The 17,061-nt window shown below is 42.6% G+C and overlaps 1 protein-coding gene across 2 annotated transcripts in view; it reads left to right on the top strand.

Annotated features, from left to right (window-relative positions):
• The window catches only part of LOC124856631 (calcium-independent phospholipase A2-gamma-like), a 41,026-nt gene that overhangs the window by 2,695 nt on the left and 21,270 nt on the right, over positions 1-17,061 (top strand). For both annotated transcript variants that reach the window (XM_047347307.1, XM_047347297.1), the window contains 6 exons: positions 1,499-1,648; positions 7,156-7,307; positions 7,511-7,605; positions 9,829-10,000; positions 12,066-12,123; positions 12,242-12,436. In XM_047347307.1, coding sequence (XP_047203263.1) covers positions 1,499-1,648; positions 7,156-7,307; positions 7,511-7,605; positions 9,829-10,000; positions 12,066-12,123; positions 12,242-12,436 — 822 coding nt within the window. The remainder of the gene's footprint in view (positions 1-1,498; positions 1,649-7,155; positions 7,308-7,510; positions 7,606-9,828; positions 10,001-12,065; positions 12,124-12,241; positions 12,437-17,061) is intronic.

Raw genomic sequence — 17,061 nt, 5'->3', positions numbered from 1 at the left:
ATAGTGGCCAGGTCACTACGTGATACTGGTGGAGGAAAACGTTTCCTGACTCGCTCCTCCAAAACACCCCAAAGTGGCTCAATAATATTTAGATCTGGGGACTGTGCAGACCATGGGAGATGTTCAACTTCACTTTCATGTTCATCAAACCAATCTTTCACCAGTCTTGCTGTGTGTATTGGTGCATTGTCATCCTGATACACGGCACTGCCTTCAGGATACAATGTTTGAACCATTGGATGCACATGGTCCTCAAGAATGGTTCGGTAGTCCTTGGTAGTGACGCGCCCATCTAGCACAAGTATTGGGCCAAGGGAATGCCATGATATGGCAGCCCAAACCATCACTGATCCACCCCCATGCTTCACTCTGGGCATGCAACAGTCTGGGTGGTACGCTTCTTTGGGGCTTCTCCATACCGTAACTCTCCTGGATGTGTTGAAAACAGTAAAGGTGGACTCATCAAAGAACAATACATGTTTCACATTTTCCACAGCCCAAGATTTGCGCTCCTTGCACCATTGAAACCGACGTTTGGCATTGGCATGAGTGACCAAAGGTTTGGCTATAGCAGCCCGGCCGTGTATATTGACCCTGTGGAGCTCCCGACGGACAGTTCTGGTGGAAACAGGAGAGTTGAGGTGCACATTTAATTCTGCCGTGATTTGGGCAGCCGTGGTTTTATGTTTTTTGGATACAATCTGGGTTAGCACCCGAACATCCCTTTCAGACAGCTTCCTCTTGCGTCCACAGTTAATCCTGTTGGATGTGGCTCGTCCTTCTTGGTGGTATGCTGACATTACCCTGGATACCGTGGCTCTTGATACATCACAAAGACTTGCTGTCTTGGTCACAGATGTGCCAGCAAGACGTGCACCAACAATTTGTCCTCTTTTGAACTCTGGTATGTCACCCATAATGTTGTGTGCATTTCAATATTTTGAGCAAAACTGTGCTCTTACCCTGCTAATTGAACCTTCACACTCTGCTCTTACTGGTGCAATGTGCAATCAATGAAGACTGGCTACCAGGCTGGTCCAATTTAGTCATGAAACCTCCCACACTAAAATGACAGGTGTTTCAGTTTCATTGTCTAACCCCTGTATTTATATATATATCTATCTATATATATATATATATATAGATATATATATATATCTATATATATAGGTATATATATATATCTATATATATATACACACATCTGCATATATATATAAAAATAATTGTAATACGCTTGCTTGATTCTTCAACTAAATCTCTTGGTCTAACTAGTTAAGCTATAAAAACCAACATCGCAACAACTGTGTTTCCGCTTGAATATGTTAGACACTGGGTTTTTACATTTTTTTAACCAAGAATTCCATTTTGTTTAGTACCCACTCTGTTTCCTCATGCATAAATATTCCCATTATTTCTGTAGAGGCCAGCCAGCATAATAATTTTGAACTAAGAACGTAGTTTTAAACACAACTTAACTGTTTTTTTCCCCTCCCAGATCATAGCCAGGGTGAGTGTGGACAACCGAACCCGGGCTCTGGTCCAGGCTCTCCATAGAGCATCAGACGTTAGAGTCTACATCAGCAGGGTGGAGGACTTAAGTTACCACCTGCTGGAGTTTCCGGAGACCCGCGGTGTAGCAGTCAAGGTGAGAAATCCAAGTGAGCTGACAATCTGTCTTCTTTTCCGCTTTTATTGGTTCTGGTTGATGCTTTTGTAAACGTTTACATCAGTGAGACAGATCAGTTTGGGTTGTTAGGAGCAGAGAATTAATTCACTGTGTAACATAACATTGATCTGTTTATTTTTTGTTTTTTTTAAGTGTAAATGATTAATAAAACAGTCACCACAATGTTTTTTTTAATTAAACACAGATTTACTTGATTTTAATGTTAGTTTTGAAACACATTGAGATTGAGAAACACAATTGTCATCTTATACGTGTACAATTATCAATGTTATTTGTTAGTTCAGTATGGTGTTGAGAAAATCTGAGAAAGGGTCTATAAAGATTGCGAACTGTAATTGTGATTTAAATTGAATGTATGTACCCTCTCTGGACACTTTATTGGGTACACATTTCTAGCCTTCATGGCATCGATTCAACAAGGTGTTGTCATATTGTTGACGGCCGACTTGACCCACATGCAGAAAAATACGAAGAAACAGAGAAACGTTTAGTAAAACCTTTATTTTGGAACTCAGGTGCAGGGAACTGAAGTAGCAGGGAGACTGCAAGGGAAAACGGATGCAGGTGAGAAACCACAACTGAAATTCTCAAATATGTTCTATGGTGAAAGCTTACATTAAGTAGAGTTAAGTCCGCCGGGGAGAGAGGTTGTGATCCTGGTGAGCGGTGGCTACGCAGCACGGCCGTAGCAGGTGAGTTCAAAGAGGTTTGGAGGAGGGTGGACAGTGTTCGCATGAAGCTGTGAGGACAAAATCTGATCAGGCTGCCAGCGGAACAAAAACAAGGATCCAGAGTCCATAAAACAGTTTGAAAGTTCCTTCTGATGTCTCACAAGAAGGAGGCTTAGTCAACCTGAGTCAAAAACAAAATATTAGTCAAGGAGCAAGGAACAGAATCTTCTCAGATAAGCAATAATCTTAAACCAAGAATTGGCCACGTAAAATACCACTAAGAGGCAAAACACTCAGGCGTCGAAGTACTGGCTCGCCTCCTTCTTATAGTCCTCAGCTGATGACAATATGCGAAACACCTAATGAACAGCTCCTCAGCTCCTAACGCCCCTACTGGTGGAAGAGGGTTAGTAGCAGGCAAAAATGACCAGGATCTGACACCACCTCCCCCTCAACGACCGCCTCCGGGCGGTCCAGACAAACTGGCCTGGGACGACCAGAAGTCCTGAATCAAGTTAGAGTCCAAGATGAAAGACCGGGGAACCCAGAGGCGATCCTCGGGACCGTAACCCTCCCAATCCACCAGGAACTGCCATCGTCTTCCCCGCCGACGAGAGGCCACGATCCGGCGGACCGAGTAGGCAGGGTGGCCTTGGAACTCCCGGGCGGGTGGAGGGGGCACGGCCAGAGGGGAGAGCGTGCTGGACTGGACAGGCTTAATCTGAGATACATGAAAAACAGGATGGACTCGGAAACTAGGGGGTAAACGTAAACGTACAGAAGAAGGATTAACCACAGAATCAATAACATAAGGACCGATGAACCTGGGAGATAATTTCCGGGACAGAGACTTAAGCGGAACAGTACGTGTAGACAACCACACCTGCTGACCCGGGCTATAGGCAGGAGCAGGGGTCCGTCGTCTGTTGGCGTAGTGCTTGTTGGCTGCAGCAGACCGCTGTAATGCCCTGGAAGTGGCCACACATGTGAATTGTGTGAGTATTCAATCCATGGCAAATGGTCGCTCCAGTCAGTGGGACTGGAGGATACTGCGCAGCGTAGAGCTGCCTCCATCTCCTGATTAAGTCTCTCTACTTGGCCATTGGTTTGCGGATGGTGACCGGAGGTTAGAGAAACCTTTGCCCCCAATGCTGCACAGAATTCCCTCCATACCTGGGCGGTGAACTGAGGTCCCCGGTCAGATAGCACGTTCTGGGGAATTCCATGCAAACGAAACACGTGTTTGACCAAAAGCTTGGCAGTCTGGAAGGCGGATGGTAGTTTCCTGAGGGGTACAAGATGGCAGGCTTTAGAAAATCTGTCCACTATTGTCATAATAGTCATCATACCATGAGAATCTGGAAGGCCAGTAACAAAATCCACGGCAATGTGGGACCAAGGTCGAGGTGGAACATCCAGTGGTTGTAGAAGGCCAGCAGGCGGTCGATTTGATGTCTTGTTTCAAGCACATGTTCTACAAGCAGATACATAGTCCTTAACGTCCTGATGTAGTGTGGGCCACCAGAAGCGTCTGGTTATTGCGGCAATGGTCCGACTAGCTCCTGGGTGGATCGCAAACCTTGAAGCATGAAACCAGGTAATGAGGCGAGACCGGACGGCGTCGGGCACATACATCCGATTAGGTGGTCCAGATCCTGGCCCCGGGTCAGCAAGGAGGGCCTGCCGCACACAGTCCTCAATCTCCCAGGTCATGGTTCCAAACGTGCAACTAGGAGGTAGGATAGGTGCAGCTAATTCCTCCGTCTCATTTGTGGAGAATTGACGTGACAGGGCATCTGGCTTTATATTTCTGGTACCAGGTCTGTAAGAGATCAACAAATTAAAACGAGAAAAGAACAAAGACCAACGTGATTGTCTAGGATTTAACCGTTTTGCTGACTGGATGTATGATAAATTTCTGTGGTCTGTCCAGACCAGCACAGGGTGTTCAGCGCCCTCCAACCAGTGCCTCCACTCCTCCAGGGCGAGCTTAATAGCCAGGAGCTCTCTGTCACCCACATCATAGTTTCTTTCTGCTGTGGATAGTCGTCGAGAGAAAAAGGCACACGGATGTAGTCTTGCGTCGAGATCCTGGCGTTGGGAGAGCACCGCCCCCACCCCGGTGTCCGAAGCGTCCACCTCCAAGACAAACTGCTTAGCTGAATCCGGATGAATGAGTACTGGTGCATGGGTGAACTTAGTTTTCAAGGCGTTGAATGCGTTGTCTGCCTCCGTAGTCCAGGTGAACGGCACCTTGGAGGATGTCAGGGCTGTAAGGGGAGTGGCCGTCTGGCTATAGTTCAGAATAAACTTCCTGTAAAAGTTGGCAAAACCAAGAAAACGTTGTAGCTCCTTTTGAGTTGTTGGAATAGGCCAGTCCTCCACCGCCTTGATGTTGTTGTAGTCGGCGCGAACCTGCCCACCCTCAAGGACAAAACCCAGGAAGCTGATGGAAGACTGGTGGAATTCGCACTTCTCGGCCTTCACGTACAGCTGATTCTCTAAGAGGCGCTGTAGGACTAGCCGGACGTGCTGACGATGCTCTGCAGAAGTCTTAGAGTAGACCAAAATGTCATCGAGGTAAACAAAAACGAACAGATTCAGGAAGTCCCTTAACACATCGTTCACAAGGGCTTGGAAAACAGCAGGTGCGTTACATAATCCAAATGGCATCACAAGGTACTCAAAGTGTCCAAGTGGGGTCTTGAAAGCCGTCTTCCACTCATCTCCCTGGCGGATTCGAACCAAGTGGTAAGCGTTTCTAAGATCAAGCTTGGTAAATATTGTGGCACCATAAACTGGCTCCAAAGCTGATGAAAGCAGGGGTAAAGGGTACTTATTCTTGATCGTGATGGCGTTTAGTCCCCTGTAATGTATACATGGACGGAGGGATCCATCCTTCTTGCCAACAAAAAAAACCCAGCTCCCAGTGGAGAAGAAGATGGACGGATTATCCCTGAGGCTAATGACTCCTTAATATGTTTCTCCATTACCAACCTCTCCGGTCCCGAGATCTTATAAAGATGGCTGGAAGGTAATGGAGCCCCCGACAAAAGGTTGATCGCGCAGTCATAAGGACGGTGCGCCGGGAGAGATTTAGTCCGAGACTTACTGAAAACTGCACTTAAGTCATGATACTCAGTTGGTATCTGAGCAAGATCGGTGGGTTCAACCTCTCTCTCCCTCTCAGGAGTACTATGTGGAACAGCTGATTGGAGACAGGATGACAAACACTGTGTTGACCAAGACTTTACCCTTAACTCCGCCCGGTTGAGATGCGGGTTGTGATGCTGCAACCAAGGAAAACCTAGCACTAAAGAGCTCTGAACGATGGGAAAAACAAACAGGGTGATGAGCTCCCTATGGTTACCAGATAAAACCAATTCTAAGGGAAGTGTTCTATGGGTTATGCTGGGGAGCGTCCGGCCATCTAAGGCTAAAACGTGACGTGGCATAGTTAATGGTTCAGTCTTAATCTGATGATGTTTTACCAGGTCTTGATCAATTAGGCTCAGTTCACAACCTGAATCTAGTAGGGTGGAAGAAGTGAAGCTCTGTTGATTTAATACTAATGTTGCGGATAAAGTGAAACGTGAGGGCATGCCAAGAGGCTTCTGGTCCACGGGTCGCCCTGCTAGAACCGGTGGACCCGACCTTTTGGCCAAACCGGGCAAGCCAAAACAAAATGCTTGGGCGACCCACAATAAAAACACTGCCTGGCCTCATGTCGATGAATTCTCTCATCCTTAGACAACCGAGCCCAACCGAGCTGCATGGGCTCGGACTCAGCCTGACCTGAGGCCTGTACCGGCCGGCTCGGCGTCTGGTGAGTGGTAGAAGACTGCACTCTAGGAAAGAACCGCTCAGCGCGGTTTCGCCTCCTCTCCCGCATACGGGTATCCAACCGGAGGGCTAAATCAATATACTCATCTAGGTTCTCTGGCTCCTCCTGTAATACTAGTTCATCCTTTAAATTTTCGTCTAGAGCTTGAAAAAACATTGACTTCAGTGCGCTGGAATTACAACCAGACGCAACCGCTAAGGTTCGAAAATCTATAGAAAAATCTGTGAGCAGTCGATTGTGTTGTTTAAGCGTACACAATCTATGAGCCACATCATTCTGACCCATCTCAAGGTCAAAAATGGATCTAAAATCCTTCAAAAATCCTTCGTAAGTGCAGCCAAAATGGTTATAGTTAGTAAATCTTGCTTCTGCCCATCGGAGTGCCCTACCAGATAACATCCCTAAAATATAAGACACCTTTGCATCATCATGGAGAAAAGACTGTGGGGAACGGTTAAATACTAAGGAACATGGTAACAAAAATCCACGACAACCTCCCACCTCATCTGTTGCTGCAGATTTGTCGACTGCACAACCAACATTATTTAAAACACAGTTGCAAATAAACATTGAAGAAGGACACAAATAAATACGACCAAAGTGTGACGGTTGAACCTAGCCAGTACTAGCGTCTGCTAATTACAACTAAATGTTAAACGTTATCTAAAGCGATCAAAGTCATTCTTTAGTGCGACCTATTTTCAGGAACGCAACCCGCTGGTATTAGTGTTATTATTGAGGAGCATAAACCCAGCATTTGGGTTTATGCATTTTGTGATATGTTTAATATCTTTCTAATACTCCACCTGTTCCTATTTTCTAGGCACCTCCGTATTTTACTTTGTACAGCTTATCCATGTATTGTTTCTGTCGATATAACATCATAGTCGGTCAACAGCACGTCTTTACTCCCACTGCTGACTGCTGGTGTATATTTTCATGTTTGTCAGGAGAAGGTCATCCCTTGTCTGCTGCGTTTGGAGCAGGCCAACGACCCGGGCTTAAGGGCTGCAGTCAGAGAAGCTCTCGCCTTAGTTGGCCATCATAAACCCGTTAAAGGCCGGGGGATACGAATCTTGTCCATAGACGGAGGAGGCTTAAGGTACAAATTTAGCTCTTCTTCTCCTTCTCTTTGCTGCGAAATATGTGTCATTTATATAAAGGCTTTTTTAAAACAGATCAAAATTGCTTTTTGAACTATTTAGTGTCATATCAGGAGTGTGCACTTCTGTGTGAACAGACCTCCTGCTCCTGCGTCATTCTGCATGCATTTATCTGTGTGAATGTCTGACATTTTTCTTTCAGGGGAGTTCTTGCCCTTCAGACCTTACAGAAGCTGGAAACCCTGACTGGCAAACCCATCTATAAACTGTTTGACTATATTTGTGGAGTCAGCACAGGTATGTTGCCCTCCTGTGTGCAGACTAAAACATGTTGGTGGATTATAAAAGCAGAGTGCAACAGTAAGAAGGGTACTGGTTGAACTGGCAGTGAAGATCACTTCGTGACCCATTTGTCGCTTGGCTTTTGTTTTGACCTAGATTTCCCTGACAGTGTTGAGATCAATGTTGAGACTTTATATGTGTGCTGGTGCAGGGCCTGATTATAGAAATATAAAGTTTCCATATTGTTTATATCTTGTTTATTTTTTTTTTTAGGTTTTTTAGGTTTAGAAATTTGTTGAGTCCTACAATTAAGTCCAAAATTATTCATACATGGCAAATTTAAATTCAAAATAATTTTCATTTAGCCAAGAAGTTTGTTTCTGATGGGATATAAAACTGTATCAAAAGTTAATAAAACTATGAAAAAAAGTTTTAAAACAGAATTTCTCTGTTTTTATTTACTTTTTGATTAAAGAAAATTGCATGTTAAGAATTATGCATGCCATTTTCAATCAGTGCCAGAATCTTAATTGGCATTACAGCAATAAAATCCTTCTTTTAACTAGGGCTGTCAAAATAATTGGAATATTGATATAATCAGTATAAAAAGATGAATCAAAATCGATATAAACGGACCCATTTGTATGTACCCAAATTGCCGCACTTCCTCCCTGCAGCCTCACCTGACCAAAACAAAGAGCTGGTGCTAGAAGTTTAAACTCTCTGCTAAGATGGCGAGTGCATCCAGAAAAACAATGTAGCCGACAACTTTTCCCAATGACACAGACCGACAGGGAAATAACGAAATACCAACTGATGTAACATGCTCGCTACGACACTGATTATTGAGAGCAACTTAAATAGGTCAGTAAAGCCCTTTTAACCCTTTTCCACAAAGCTGGAGGCAACGCTACTGCGGTACGAATTAACGCAGGAAAATGTTGATCAGCTGACATCTCAGTCTGTTACTAAATAGTGAAGCAAAGAAACAAACCTTCATTACTCCTCATTTAGTTAGCAGAAAGAAGTAGGAACATGTAGCAACCTACATCGCTGCTGTAGTTAATCACTAAAGAAAATATTTAGCATAATTACCAGAAAGACAAAACTTGGACATTTCTGCTCCTGGATACATTATCATGGACTAGATTCTCGTTTATATCGGATTACGTCCTTTGTTCCTGATTTGCCACATGCCTACTTACATCTTTGTCCAACTTTGTGATAGGATATGAGACTGTTTAAAAAAAAAATTTCAGTTACTGACTGAACATCCACAAATAAGCGCTGTAAAACAAATCATAAAAAGGTCATTTCACAGATTTTTTTGTTTTAAATCAGGGATATAATCTGGTCGTGTGGTTCTTTAAAACGGTTCTGTTGAGATTATGCCAGATGCCGAACAAAGCGGGGTTTTTTTTTTTTGCAACAATGTATCACAAACTAAAGACATTTGCTTTAAACAATCTGTATTTAGTTTAGGACGTTCCAGTCTAGATTGAACAAGTCTGAAGTGGTCCTATGATCCAAGTTGGTCAAGATGCTTTAAAAACTGTGAAATAGGCCTTTACCACGCTGATGAATTGTAGGCCAACATCAGATAATACAACCCAGCCAGTTTGATATTTTTTGCTCATATCTCCAGAAAAATCTAAGTTCTAAAAATTTGTTGGAACCAAGGTGGTTTTAATACCCTGTAATAAGTAAAAATACCACAAGGGGGTGCTGTAGCCCATCTTCAGACTGTTCTCCATTTGCTGGTTTGTTGTATTTTATGTAACAGCGGATTAAAAACAAGCATTTTATAAGCTGAGCACATTGGAATTTTTTATGGTTCCCTCCGGCTTAATGTCCCACAGTTTGAGGAGGTTTTGTATTTTCAGATTTAATGCATGTTGACAAATAATAATGCAATCTGTGTGCCAGATAAAACTGTGCTTACACATTTAAAACTCCTCTTGACTGCATCTGCCCAGTTTGATTCCCCACATTACTCCTTTAGATCTAATCTCTGCTCTTACGGTACTGTTGTGCCTTTCTAATAGTGATCCTTTAGCAGCAGAGAGAGTTGATATTATGACTCTAAGAAATGTAATAATAATGTTGACTGTTCTTCATTGCTCTATTTCCGATTGAATGTTCTCCAGCCAACAAAAGCATTATTATGATATGCTTAATCCACCAGCATATTTCAGTCTATTTCTTTCTTTTTAACGGTTTTATGTGTTTTTACCTCAGGAGCTGTCATAGGGTTCATGCTGGGCGTGATCCAAATCCCTGTTAAAGAGTGCGGTGATCTGTACTGGAAGCTGGGTTCAGATGTTTTCAAGCAGAATGTGATTTTAGGCACCGTGAAGATGGGCTGGAGCCATGCTTTCTATGACAGCGAAGCCTGGGAGAACATCCTCAAGTCAGTTTCACTGTTGTTGTTCATTGCTAAATAAAATGGTGTGGGAAACAATGTCTGAAACAATTATGGCTTCTTTTATCTTTGTAAGTCTTTTCCCTGAAGAGCTGCGTTATTTTTGATTGACTATGAAAAATAAAACAAATAGGAAGATTCTGGGTTCTTGTAATGGGAAAGTGAATGAACTAATACGGAAGATTAAACCAGAGGCTACAAAATCTGGTCTACAATCCAGTAAAAAAAACCAAAAAAAAAAACGCATTTAGCTAAACAGCTGAAGAAATGAAATGCATCCTGGTTTAAATATTTGAATTCTTTCAACATGCAGTGCTGTACAAAGGGCTTGAGGCACCTATAACCTCTTATATTTTGCACCCTGGCATTCAAAATCTTCTTGGAAGTTCTTTCAAAAGATTTCAATGATTTTCTTTGAACATGAAAGTGAACAATACTTGTCTGTTCATCGTGGCATCTTGAAGTGGTGCTCCATATTTTGTTCTCAATGTCGATTTGATAGAAGCAGGAAAAATAAGCAAGCCTAAGGATATGAGTCTGAGAAAGGCCAAATTGGGTTTGTTAGCTCTTGTGGGTTGGTTCCTGGTTTTCATTGGCCAGTATCTATTAAAAACAGTCCAAGGAGGGACAGCGGTTACCCTGGAGACAGGATCAAAGTGTCTTTGATTCATTTGGGGCATGAAGGCTGGCCCAACAATACACATGTGAGGATCAGAGCATTGGAAGAAGGTGGAAGAAGGTGACCTGGTGTGATGATTCATGTTTTCTTTAAGATCAAGTGGATGGCCAGGTTTGTGTCTATCTTACACGTGGCACCAGGATACACTATGGGAAGAAGGCAAGCTGGCATAGACACTGTAGTGCTTGGGCAATCCGCTGGGAAATCGTGTGTGCTGCCCTCTATGATGTGGATGTTACTTTGACATCCACCACCACTGTTACATGGAAACAGTATTCCCTAATGGCTGTGCCCTCTTTCAGCTGAGTAATGCATCACATGAGGCAAAAATGATTCAGCAATGTTTAGGGAAGCAAAATGGCAAGTTTTGAGGTGTTGAATTATCCTCCAAATTCCCCAGATTTTCATCCAGTCAAGTATCTGTGAGATGTGCTGTTACAGTTCCCTGCAAAAATATTCACCAAATAAACAACATGCCTACAACTGTGATAGTGTATTTTTCTTTTATTGTGAATCAAACAAGAAATAGGACAAAATAACAGAAAACGTTAGGGTGCATAAGTGTTCACCCCCCCTAAAGTCAGGACTTTGTTGAGCAAACTTTTGTGGCAATTACCGCTGCAAGTGGCTTTGGATCAGTCTCTATGAGCTTGCCACATCTTGCTACTGGGATATTTACCCATTGCTCCAGCCCCTTCATGTTGTATGGTTTCAATTTTCAATTGAATTGTGTTCTGGACTTTGACTAGGCCATTCCAACACATTTAAATGTTTTCCCTTTAACCATTCGAGTGTTGCTTTAGCCATATGCTTCGGGTCATTGTCCTGCTGGAAGGTGAACCTCTGTCCCGGTCCTCAAATCACACTCAGACAGACTGACAAGAATATCCCTGTATGTAGCACCATCCACCTTTCCCTTGATTCTGACAAGTTTCCCAGTTCCTGCTGCTGAAAAACATGATGGGATGGTGTTCTTGGGGTGATCGGATGTGTTAGGTTTGGGCCAGAGATAGCATTTTCCTCGGTGGCCGAAAAGTGCAGTTTTAGGCCGTGTCTATGCGGAGCCAAAGACGGTATCTGCACAGAAAAGTTTGACCGTAAAAATGAAATCAGCCGTAGCCGGAGGATCCGCAAAAGATGTTGTAATATGTATGCCACACCTATGAGTGGCGCAGTAATGCTGCCACAGAAGTAAAGTCTTGTAGGAAGAAGAGCAGTAACAGTACCTTTCATTGGTGGCCCTTCTAGTTGTTCTGCACTGAGGAATTAAGCACCTGTAACGAAGTGGCACAAAGGGAAAAAATTGTTAAATAACAGTGCTGTATATAACCAAACTGAACCTGAAGAAAATGTAATGTCGCTATTTCTTTGTAGAGAGAAAGTGGGCTCCCACCTCTTAGTGGAGACTTCCAGGAATCCTGAATGCCCCAAGGTGAGCTTTAGATCTTTTATTCCTGTCTCCTGTTAGTCCTTCATAGTTTTATTTGTTTCATTATGAAATGCAGCTTCACACTAACAGTCACTTTTGTTGTTGCTCTCTAAACCTGTAGGTGGCAGCTGTGAGCACCATTGTGAACCAGGGCCTTCCTCTGAAAGCTCATGTCTTCAGGAACTACAACCTGCTGCCCGGGGTGCGCTCCCACTACCTGGGGGGCTGCCAGCACCAGCTGTGGCAGGCCATCCGTGCCACATCGGCAGCTCCCGGGTATTTCCAGGAGTTCGCGCTGGGAAATGATCTCCACCAGGTCAGTCATAAAAGGTCGCTGAGGAAATACTTGGTATTCATGTTAATAATTCCTGTAGGTTTTGTTACATAAATACATAAAAAGTACAATCACATTTAGGATTATAGCCTTGGGTATTTATGTCAAACATAAAGTTTTTTATTACCTGTACATTTGAGATGATTTCACGTTTAATTGGCTCTGCATTAATTGAGCTAGTATACATTTAGTGGTCCCAGACAGTCAATTAATGTCTCGTTTGTTAGAACAGGCAAAAAACATTCTTTTTCCTGCAAATCCACTTTAGTTCTTATGCCGCTATTTTTATGCAAAACATCTAATTGCTAAAGCTGTTCAAAATATGCATGCATTTAGGCGTAAACATATCGATCCTCTCTGTGCACAATATGCTGTGTTGGTTGACCTTTTCTTGGCTTCTTCTACTTCTTTTTCTTGTAAAGGTTTTAATATAACAATTCTTTATTTCACATTCAGTCAGCATACAGCATTTTTACTCTGTATGACAATGTAACAGTGGTCCTCTGCTACACACTGCAGACTTTATCGTTGGGCTGCTGAATTAAAATGCTTTGTGCATTCACGGCTGAGGATGAAGAAATTGAAGTATTTAAAGCAGCCTAATGAGAAAACTCTCCTACACAAAAGAGGGAAGCCGGAAGTCCCTTTCTTTTCTGACTGGGGTTATTTCCAGTCAGCTGCATTTTGACCAGAGAGTGAGGCACACTTACATCCATCTGCAGTAAAGTGGGATGCATTAGCCATCAGAAACCTAACGAAGCGCCTTTCTACTCAAGCAATTCATGCTACTACTTTACGCTGGGCTCAGGCAGAAAACTGGGATGACATTTGTAAAAACACCAGAGAAGACTAGTAAATATGTCACTTATTTAATTTAAAATTGCAATTTTAAGATTGTTGCAGTTTGAGATAAAAAAGCACATGTTTTCAGCTTCTCTTTGGGTACCTCATCCGACGGTCATTGACAATATAGATGTAATCTTTGCATCAAAGGCCACATCCAACTTCGGCAAGCTTCAGCACTTCTAATTGGAAGCTGTGTTCTCTGTACATGTGAGTTGGGAAGTGCAGGCTGAGAGAATGAAAGAGACTCTTTGATGAAAACCCACCTATGGCGAGAGATTTCCCCAGCAAGCCATCTATAGGTCTTCCTCTACTTTCAGATGCATAATTTAATCCCGACCGCTGCGTCCCTGCTCACACACCACCATTTGCCAGCTGCATCTGCTTTGTTGGAACGAGGAGACGGACTATCTAATTATGGAATCACTTTTACAAACTCTGTTTGTTTACAGATGCCAAAAAGCTTCATACTGTGCAAGGTTGAGGTGGCGTCAGTAATTTACACTATGTGCAACATGTCTGACATATAGGTTGGTTACAAGTTCATTTATTATCAGTAAGACAAAACTTCTCATGAGAAAATATTTTAAGGTTCCAGTTCACACTAATATGTGTGAAGATTTCTAATATAAGCATTTGCTGTTTTATTCCAGTTTTATCCCTTTTCTAATTTAGCACTATTTCAATGACACACCATCGAGTCCTCGAAATTGGCCAACTTTCCGCATCAAAACCTTTTCATTCTGCAAACGCATGTTCTTCACTTTGTTATGAGTTTAGTAAAAAAAAAAAAAAAAAGGTAAAGGTTATGGTAGAGATGCCGTTTGGCCATTTTTGTAGTTTGATAACAGAGATACGATTTTCTAGCGACGCACAAACAAGACAAAAATGGCAAAAACAATGCAGAACTGTTTATGTAATGATACTGTTCAAAACTCGCAGTACAGTTCTGTCCTCAAGGAGCTAAATCAGCACACAGCACTAACATAAGCAGAAGGCACGATGCTGCTGCTATCAAAGCAATGACCAGAACGTCAAATCAACACACAATAAATTCATGTCTAAAATAAAGTTTGTTGTCGTTTTATCATTATTTGCAGCTTACCGCTTTGCTGTGGCCGTCGTTTCCATAGACAGAAGGAACCGACCCCTTAATCTGATGAAGTCTTTCAGCAAATCTTTCTTGATACCGGCAGAGGTTGCTGAATAACTCATCGTTGAAGTGGGGGAAATAAGAATATTCCCACTGATGTTCTGTAGATTTCCATGAAAAATAAAATGTATCCAGGCACTTTGATGCTGGGTCATGGTGTAATGAATTGTGTGGGTTAATACACTCAACAACTGAACCGAACGAATCCTCTTGCAACGTTGGTATACTTGAACTTGGACTACAAAATCGCAGCGAGAAATAAAAATGGCAGATAAGTGAAATTGGTCAGCCGGAAGTCCATGACCTTGTTTAGCTGTTCCACAGCGAATACTGTTGGAAGAGTTGGAAAAACGTACGAACGGACTGAAGAATAAGACCCAAACAGAGTATAAAGATATCTCCGCAGCACCTAGAGACTAAATTCAATTTTTCGGCACACCTACAGACTCCAAGTACACAACAAAATTTATTTAAGGGCTAAAAAATGGATTTTGTATATGTCCCCTTTAAATTTAAAGTGATCCCACACTTTTGAAATTCGTTGTTTCATTGCTTCTTTTTGCCCCTCGCCGTCTCCCTCCACAGCTGATAACCGCAGGTGCCATCCACGTATCAACAGTGCAGGCCATCATTAGTGGAAGTGGAAGCTTTGGGCAACACAAATAAACACCGTCCAGGACACAGTGAGCTGAAAGTTGAGCAGAATTCAACAAAGTGTCGTGGCAGAATATTTGCAGTTTATAAAGAAAACTGTTTTATTTGTTCTAATCAATAGTTTAGCTTCAGGACTACTTCTCTTTTTCAAGACATTTTCAATTAATCAAGCCTTTCCACTGTTTAATGTCAATAATAATGTCCAGCCAGCTTTAAATGCCATCCAGTCGCATGACTATTTACTGGCTACTTGAAGCCATTGATGAACACAACATGCTTTCAGTATGATGTCAGGATTCCCTAGAGAGACAGTCATCTTAGTCTTTTCCATTACCGCCCACAGACTCGTCCATCTAATCCAAGCTCCAAACAATCACCCTGTTGTACAGCAAGTGCAGGAGTTGGTATGCCATGTGCAGACAGACCAGTGGAAATCTTCTCTCTTGGCTGAAGCAAGTCGATTGTTTGTAGGCATTTTTGTGAGCCAGCAGGCTGATATGTAAATCTGATAGCGACTCAGCTGGCGTTTCCGATCAGTGATGTTGGAGAAATTGCAACTTGGGGCTTGACTTTTGAAGCAGAGCAGCTGTGGCATTATCAAAGCCTCACCCTCAGATGCAGTTTCCTTGGAAAGGATGCTTTCTGAAGGGACAACAAATACAAAAAAGCGTAATTAAAAAGTGGTGATAAAAGGTTGGAGGAGGACTATGTTCCACATTAAATCTTTCAGTTATCTCATCCCTAAAGAAAACAGAAGTGGAAGACCTCAGGCATTTCACAAAGGAAGCTACGGCATGCGTGGAATGGCGAGAAGGACCCAGTTTTCTTTCCGCCTAGTTACCATGACATCTGTTGAGGCGATGGAAAGAAATGTGGAGAGTGTTTTGTGCCCATCTTTGCCAGCATTCGGCAGAAGGCATTAGACAAGTGACCACCGACCCCCCAGTGTGACCCGATGAGAGGCCCAGCATGCCACCATGCTAAGCAGAAAGACTTCACACAGCTGTAAAAGGAGTAGGTCAGAACAGTACTCCCATTTTTTTCACTAATGAAGAGCAAATTTTAAACATTAGCTCAAGAAGACATTAAATCTGGCTGCTCGGAGCAGAAAGAAGAAGGTGTTATATAATGAAGTGCTTTTCTAAAAGGGCAACTGAGGAAATCGCAACCTTTTTGGAGCTCTGTTTTTACTTTTTTCTCTCTCAAAAGCCTTTCTGTGTGAAGCTTTTGCTAGCAAATTACGCATTCAGTCCCATAGTGAGGACAGAAGAGATGTAAGATTTAGGACAGTAACAGGGGATCCTTCTGGATGCTGTCGTGTCCTAGCCGTCCCTCTGTAAAAATCTTTAAAAGCTTGGCTTGAGGGATAGGGCTTAAGCATTTTAGCCCTGCTACAGAGAACTTTCTTGTTACGTTCATGCCCAAAGGAAAAATATTGACTTTAAAAAAAACGAAAGATGTTTTTGATGCTATCGTGTAGACTTTTCTGTCGCACAATTTCCCCCAGAGTGCTTTTAGGTTAGGTTGTTTAATTTCCGATGAACCTTTGGGATAGGTGGGGTGAATGTACAGTGCATTGCTTGTAAAACGTCTCCTAACCCTTTGACCCTTGTCACATTTCAACCACAAGCTTTGGTGTATTTTCTTAGGATTTTATTTGATAGACTAGTAGAGTGGCACATAACTGTGAAGTGGAAGCAAAGGTTTTTTTAACATTTCTAACTAATAATCTGAAAAGTGCACCATGCATATGTATTCAGATCCTTCTAATCTGATACCCATCAATAGAATTCAATGCAATTCCCTTCAGATGGCACCTAATTCCCAAATGGTATTCACCAGGGTGTAATTGGATCTCAGTATACATCTGGCTGTTCTCTAATGGCCTCAGAGGTTTGTTGGAACACATCAGTGAACAAACAGCACCACGAGGAGCACTACAGACAGGTCAAGAGTA

Source organism: Girardinichthys multiradiatus, chromosome 2 (genome assembly GCF_021462225.1).
Source record: "Girardinichthys multiradiatus isolate DD_20200921_A chromosome 2, DD_fGirMul_XY1, whole genome shotgun sequence".
NCBI lineage: Eukaryota > Metazoa > Chordata > Actinopteri > Cyprinodontiformes > Goodeidae > Girardinichthys > Girardinichthys multiradiatus.
This window is presented reverse-complemented; position numbering and strand designations above follow the sequence as displayed.